General features: G+C 44.4%; 1 protein-coding gene across 6 annotated transcripts in view; it reads right to left on the bottom strand.

Moving 5' to 3' along the window:
- Nucleotides 1-1,509: 1,509 nt before the first annotated feature.
- Nucleotides 1,510-7,948, bottom strand: part of septin9b (septin 9b) — a 67,934-nt gene continuing 61,495 nt past the window's right edge. For all 6 annotated transcript variants that reach the window (XM_060046953.1, XM_060046952.1, XM_060046951.1 and 3 more), the window contains 5 exons: nt 7,607-7,724; nt 5,845-5,940; nt 5,188-5,284; nt 3,455-3,506; nt 1,510-3,144 (listed from right to left, as the gene is read on the bottom strand). In XM_060046953.1, the coding sequence (XP_059902936.1) occupies nt 2,931-3,144; nt 3,455-3,506; nt 5,188-5,284; nt 5,845-5,940; nt 7,607-7,724 (577 nt within the window). In that variant the 3' untranslated portion in view covers nt 1,510-2,930. The remainder of the gene's footprint in view (nt 3,145-3,454; nt 3,507-5,187; nt 5,285-5,844; nt 5,941-7,606; nt 7,725-7,948) is intronic.

Genomic DNA, 7,948 nt, shown 5'->3' with positions numbered 1-7,948 from the left:
CAAACAACATATGTGTAATCCGGGGCATATAAAGACTGGGACCAGAAGATAATTACTCTCTCTCTATTGAAACCCATTCATATTTTTCGATCTCATAGGTCCTATGGGCTCTACCGGAAGGGGCGTGACTTCGCCACTATTATATTATTTACTTGTGGTTGCATTATGTGGAAAAGTATCCCTTTTCCTGTAACATATATCAAATGGTACACCACATGCTACACCTGAGTTAAACATTTAGTTCTCTCTACTGAAGCAAGATGGGGATAAACTACGGTGGATCATGAAATTCCAAGTATATTCAAATCAATGAGGTGGACAATTAATAAAATGAGACGTAGTGGTGACCTTGATTTCTTGAAGCACGTCCAGGTGCATCCAGGAAAGTGTGCTGCATCCGGAAGGCGTATAACTTTGATTATTAATGACCTTCGCCGACGGTGCTCTGCACAGCCCGGCAGTTCAGACAGAGGTGTCAGAGAGAGAGAGTAGACAAGTCTCCGACCGATGGACCGCAGGCAGGTCCGTTACGCGGCCGCCATTAGGCCTCACCTTCACGTTCATCGATGTGACCGCGGGCTGTTTTCTAATCAGCGGTTCCAGCCCGAGAGCTCGTAAGCAAATGGACAGCGCAGATCTGTCTTTGATGTGGGTGGAAGAAGACTGTAGACGAGTGACCGTGGACAAAGTTGACGGTTAATGTGTTTATCGTCGGACTGTCGTTGGCCACTGGGAAAAAGTGGACCGGAAGCCGGAGTTGAGAAAACGTAGTAGTGTTGGGTCGGTCGACTGCAAGGCTCGTTAGGTTAGGCCCATAAACACTCAGATCCAATAAAATAACACTTGGTGTTGATATTCTGTGGATAACAAGCATTCTTTGGAATGGTCCTCAGCACATGAACATATATGTGATGTTGGTAACATTGGCTATTTATTACGGCACATTGCACTTCATGCTGAATGTGAATTTAAAGTTGAGGAGTGCCACTTATTATTCTATTCTATAATTCTAGATAATATATATAGATCTCAAGCAATGTTTTCAAATTAATTCAATCATTTAGAGAATAGACCTATCGTACTACCGACCCATCTTACTGAGTCAGTTCAAGTAGGATATGAAGAAAAATATAGCTGAGTGAAACTACCTTGTCAGATATGATCAGTCAGATACCAGATTCTATTGCGTCAGGCTATTGGGCAACGCAATGATAGCGTAATGTAGCGGCTGTTTGAATTATGTTGCCCCTCCGAAAACACCTTAATTTGAACGAACAGCAAAGATTTTTTTTTTCTCCAGAAATGGACATAAATTGGATATGATTGTCGCTAATTAAGTAATAACACACCTCATTCTCGTTTCAAAGATATGCATAGTTGCTCGTAAACATACGTCTCGGGAGATTTAATTGGCTTCTTTCTCTGCCCTCAATCAAAAGGCTACGTGGGTGGGCGGGTGTTACAAGCGCTTTGTTTACCTTTCCTGCAGCCACAAAATAATCTCTCCACTTTAAACAATAAAAATATCGATCTTTATTTCTTTCAGGTAACATATTAAAGACAAGAACAAGTAAACAAGATGCAATTTAATTGTTTCATTATCCGTTGATTTACCTGATATATCCATATTCTTTCTCAGGAGGAACATAAGGAAATGACAGCCTTCTACACAATGCTACATGAACTCTATAATTGTTCTATGGGCAGCACAGATGCTCACCGTCATAAAGAAAGCTATGTTCCACCTCCATTGTTCTACAACATTGCTCTCTTCATAACTGATGCACTGGTACACTAATCCGACCTGTGACCCCAAGTCTAGCCTATTGGATGACTTATTATATAATGCAGGCGGCAACAAATACATTTTCCCGTTGTAATCTACTGTAGCTGCTGGCAGTGGTACGATCAACACTGAAGTGGATGGAAGAATCAAATCGCGCATAAATACCTATATCCATAACATCTGTTAATTCTTAGGGAACAAAAAAAAAAAGGCATTTATTTGGTTTACAGTTTGAGGAGAGGCAAATGAGGGAATGGACAGACGTGTTCGGCAGTGGGAGAGAACGTTCCAGATCAAAAAAATAAAACAGACCTCATACTAACCAATAATATTACAACAATAACAATAAAATTACAACAGTAAATAAGCCATGTAAAATGCATGGTAGGACTGTATAACAGACAGGCTTCATATAGGCCTGTAAAGAGAGGAAGACAGGTTTGGTTTGGCAGAAAAGGTCAATAAGACGATACAAAGACAAGGATGCGCTGGCCCCCTGAATGCTGCTCCACACTGTTTAGAATTTGTCCTATACATATATTATTACAGTGCAGATGTGTCCTCAGTATTCTCTTCATCCATAATACTTAAAATCCTAGTCTATGTACTTTCGTATCCCTATTCGACCCTCACGTATCTACACATTACTATACACCACAACACATAGGAAAACCAGATCAATAGTAACATCTAGTCCTAGTATAGATGCTAAGCTATTAGCTGAAACTAATAAGCTGTAACTTTCTTTGGAGCAAAGTTGTTGCTCCAGGAGACGAGCTGTCTGCGGACATCTAACTGGAGAAGCCCTGGGTGCTGAAATCGAACACTGGGAACCGCCATTTTAGATATGGTGAAACTGGCATTGTTTCAACCTCAAGGCTCTGACCTGGAGATAACTTGCAAATGGAGATACCCGTCCAAATGGGCCTTAAAGTGTGTGTGTGTCTGTGTGCGTGTCTGTGTGTCTGTCTGTCTGTGTGAGAGAGAGTATAGGTTTATACGAGAGCCTATACATCCTTTGCATATTCAGTTGGATGGCTACAAGGTTTGGTTACGTTTGGTTTCTTTCCTGACGGTACAGGTAGTCTCCATGGCGACTTGACGTCATCTCCATGGCGACGGCAGGCAGAGGGAGATCCACCGCCTACATCTCGTGAGTCAGGACCTCGCACTGCGCGGCCATGCCGTTGGGCGGGCCGCCGTTGACCTTGGTCTGTCCATTGGTGTGGGCGGGGACCAGGGTGGGGGCCTGGCCGGGTGCGAGGCCAGGCCCGGCGTTGGACTCGTTGAGCCTGCGGACGCGGTACATCTCGTAGTGGATGCTGCCTGTGATGTCCTTGATGTTCTGCATGTGGGTCCTGACGGGAGAGAGGAGAAGCACGGGTCAGGATGAGTTCAGATTGATTTTGCAATGACTTCATAGAAATGCAATTTTTAAGTAGCTGACCAGACATTTTGTTGGCCGTATCAAGAAGAGAACCAGCGCTACCAATAGCTGGTGGTGCAAGAGACAAGCTCAATTGACCAGACATCGGTGTGCGTGTGCGTGCGTGTGCGTGTGTGACCAAGAGTGACAGACAAAGACAGAACCCTGTCACCCTTTACTGGTGGCATCAGAGGGAGAATGAATGGTTATGAACAGTACAATAATAAGGAGCTATAACTCACCTGATCAGGAGGTCGCGCAGGTAGGCAAACTCACAGTGTGCGATATTCTCCACTAGAATAAGACGGAAAGCGAGATTAATCATGGGGATTCAAATCTTTTCGTTCCATTCGGAGAGATGCTCTCAAAAACACAGAGGTAAAATGTGTTGCTTTGTTGTGATTTGAAGAATTTAGCTTGTAATGTAACGGTTATAGATTTGTCCATTCATGTGAATAAATGTATCTGTAAATGTATCTATTCTTCTAACCAAAGTGTGAGGACTTTTATAACAAACTACATTCTTACAATGAGACATATCAGTGACTATCATTGGCTATGCAGACATTATAGAAAAATACAACTGAATATAAATAAAACTAGACTGTTGAAATTAACATGTGGTTGCCATTGGTTGCCACAGGGTGGCAGCGCTGTATATAGGGCAACAGAGCGTTGCTTAACAAGACTCCTAAGCAATGTTAAAGCACCGTGTGCTACTTCCTAGTCCACAGTAATTGAGTACATTTAAACTCCTCGAAAGATTTGGGAAGTTAAGCGAGACGTTTCTAACAAATTGCCTATGAGAATGTGAGTGCCTCCACTAAGGCCAACATACGCTTGAATTATAGATTATGTCAAATTCATAAATTAAAGGGAGTATGGGGGGTTTGCAATTTTGTGTAAAGCTTTGAACTGCAAGGAGCAGGAAATTAAATTTCTTTTGAGCTTTGGGGAGTGGAGGAGTTGATTGAACCACTGTGTGTGTGTGCGTGTGCGTGTGTGTGTGTGTGTCTGTGTTTAGTGGCAGTGAGGGGGTGCGTTTCAAGTTGAAGAACTACACCGTTATCGTCCCAATTTCACTTAAAGGGAAACGCAGCAGTTCTGTAATGCGCTCATTTAAAAGTATGTCTTCAAGGTCTTCTCGTCTCTCTACTTCTCTTTCCGTATTGCTCTCTTCTGTGATTGCAATCCGTTACTCAACTAGCTTCCTGTTGCGCACACACAGACACACACACACATCTAAAAACGATGAGCAGGCAAATATAGACTTACAGCTATACAACCTGTAATGTTTGAAACCTCAGATTAGGTACATTTCCCCCTCTAGTTCACTTCTTAGGAGTGGAGAAGGGGTCAACATTTGTTGTACGCACAGCAGGTTCATCTTAATACACACACAATCATGAGATTGTGTTGTGAAAATAAGTTATCACGAGACACTAACCCATTCCACTGTTCCCCTTTCTCACAGTCTCTCTTTCACTCTCTCTCTGATCTTCAAATGCTTTGCTTTCTCTTCCTCATCCAGATGTCCACACTAGCCCACACTCTCTGACTCACCCGCACACACAGAACAAGGACTCTCCTCCCCTTGGAGGTCCACACTAGTGTGATCTCGTGGCGACCCGTGTCAACAGAGACACCCGTCACTGTGTGTGTGTGTGTGTGTGTGTGGTGGTGTGGGAGTTTAAGTGATGCTCATGTGTTCCTGCTTACCCTTTGTGCTCTCCATAAAGACACAAGGAGGGGGGGTGAGCTCATTAAATTTATCTTAGTTCTGAGACGAACACACACACACACGCGCATCTGGACACTGAAGCAGCTGGCAGCTTTCAAACCCGCGGCGCTGTGTCAGGCTCTGTGAGAACGTGTTTAACATGAGCGCCCTGTGAGCGCGAGACGAACTGCCCGCCGACCTGCTTCCAGCATCATTACTCCTGCACACGTATGCCTGTGTGTGCGTGTGTGTTACCTTCTATGGTGCCCCATTTGGTTTTCCTTCCCAGAATTTTCTTCCCGTTGACTTGGTACTCCTGGTCACTCCCCACCACAGCAAAAGGGATCATCTCCTGTTGGGTACACACAAACACATTAAAACAGTGTTTCCTATACTTTGACTTTAGGAGTACGTCTAAATCGTCATAAAGGACTTTGTGGCCCACCTCAATGCAAATGGTCAAAAATAGATAAATACACATGCAATGGCTGAGCCAAGAGCACCCCCCCTTATACACAATTACAGCTGCAAGAAGGCCAGGACTGGTGGGAAACAATGGAATAAAAGAGTCAGCAACACACATTAACACAAATATCAATAGAAACATTAGAATGGAAAACATATGATGGAATGCATAAAGCAACATTTTTTTTTTTAACAATAAACCATAATACTATTTCATTTACTGAACAAAATGTATAATATCAATTTTCAATTATCTTTATTAATTTAGCTATTTTTTCTAAATGTTGGTTTTTCCAAGAATAAAATCCCATGTGCCACCTGCAGAACACCCGGTTGAAGCACACGGCAGCAGTGCCTGCAGAAACAGTACAAGTATCTAGAAAGGAGAATCAGCATGGAGCGCCCTCGTCCTCCATGCTGAGGCTTAAACACGCCAAGTCAACCTACTCGGATTTTGTCGTTGATGAGTCGGTCCTCCGCATCCTCGTCAAACTCCTTCTGGGGATACACGTCGATGCCATTGGCTCGCAGCTCCTCCCGAATCTGCACCAGGGAGACGGCACATTGTAACAGAAATACAACCATACACCCCACTGAACTACACCCAGCAATGGAGGGAAATGTAAAACACTGACAGTGAATCAGAGCAAAAAAATAATTTTCCTCCATTGGGCCATAAGATATTAACAATTAGATATTCAATATTCTTTATATAATTTTTGTGGTATTCGTTTTGCCTCTTTGGAAAGAAATTGAATAATAAATTGAGAGAGAGAGGCAACGGCATTTAGTAACCGGAACACCAACCAGTAACAGGAATCTAACCAGGGTCCCCAGAATCATCTCTGCCTACTTGGGTGACGGACTTAGAACGTGAGCCGCCAAGCCGCTGCCACAGTTAGGGACATTTAACAGGGCTGCAACACCAGGCCCCGGTTCATCTCAACAAACAGACCGGCGGTCCCACAATCAGTAGGGGAAGGAGGCGGTATACAGAGCTCTTAGCAATCAGCCGTCACCGGCCCAACTCTCACTGCATCCATCACAGCCTCACCATCTGAGGAGCAGCTCCCACAATCACTCAACACATGCCCGACGCCACTTAAATGTGAATAACTTATGTATGCCGTGATTGTCGCGATGCACACGCATGCACGCACCGCACCCGCTCTTCCGCCCACCAACAAACACCAACATAATCACAAACTGGCATTTGGGTTTCTGGACATGAACCCTGTATTTTTGTGTTTGATGAAAGGCTAGGTAATGAAGTGGAAGGCTTCTACAGAGAGGGTAAACAATCAATCAGGCCGTCGGGGGCCGTGCTGTTCACATCCTGCCGGTCCCGGGGCCCCTCGGACACAGAGGGGCACGGCGGAGGTTAACCGACATTACAGACATACTTGGTTAGGGCTTCAAGGCGGGCTGGCCTCACTCTCTTCCATCTTAATGTCTTTATGACCACTTCCAACTCGGACACAAAGACACTGGGTTAAGGAGGGAGGGAGTGGAAGACCAGGGCGAGACACCCTCTCTCTGGAAGCGACGGCCTTCAAATGAACGACTTACTTGGACCTCACAATTACCCACTGTGGAAAGTTTCCACTTGAGTCTCCGTTTCAAAACTCCCTGTTTTTTATGATTTACCCTGCTCACAGCTATAGTGGGGAGAGTTCACCCTGGGAAAACCACTTCAAATGTTGTGGAGGAACGTGGAACAAAGGCCAACAAGATAGACTCAGTTAATGGAATACAGTCAGTCAGTCAGTCAGTCAGTCAGTCTCTCTCTCTCTCTCTCTCAAGCAGAACATTAAATATAGTTAACCCTCGAGTGTAACTCCTCCAGAAAGGAACAAGGGTTCCTCTCTGTATAGTAGAGAGAGAATAACCCCTCCATTTTAATCCAGATGGGCTTTGTTTGTGTCTTCTGGCCCGTCTTCATACGATACTTCCATGTTAACATGCTCACTTAATGGCTCGCTAATGGTGCGACTGCAGGACTGCCTTGGCTGAGTGAGTGAGCGGATTCAGGATTATTTTACATGTCACTTGTTCTCTGTCCATTTATTTTGAACATCTACATTACAGACTTGAAGCACGAACCAAAGGATTCAGTTACATAAACATTAAAGCCTGTTAAAACGATGAACAGTGGTATGGAGTCCCTTTAAGCAAATAAATGGTTCGACTTTTTTGGGGCGCAACTGACCGTCTGTTTGAAGTCGTCCCTCTCCTCCAGGGTGAGGGTGTCGGCCTTGGCGATGACGGGGACGATGTTGACCACCTTGCTCAGACGTCTCATGAACTCCACGTCCAGGGGTCTTAGACTGTTGGAGTAGCAGCGAGACAGACCACCGGGATAAGAGCAATGCGGCCCATTTAGCTCTGCTCTGTTCTTTTGCATGTCATGACACTGATATGCCACAGGGAGGCACTGTTGCGCTTTTTTGTTGCATACCAAACCCCCAATGTGTCATATGCTTTTAATAACAATATCATCTCTCTTTATTATCTGCACCGTTTCTTTATATTTTTTCCCCTCTGGCTGTCT

The sequence above is a fragment of the Gadus macrocephalus genome, chromosome 3, assembly GCF_031168955.1.
Source record: "Gadus macrocephalus chromosome 3, ASM3116895v1".
NCBI lineage: Eukaryota > Metazoa > Chordata > Actinopteri > Gadiformes > Gadidae > Gadus > Gadus macrocephalus.
Note: the sequence above shows the minus strand (reverse complement) of the source record. Positions and strands in the feature narration are given on the sequence as shown.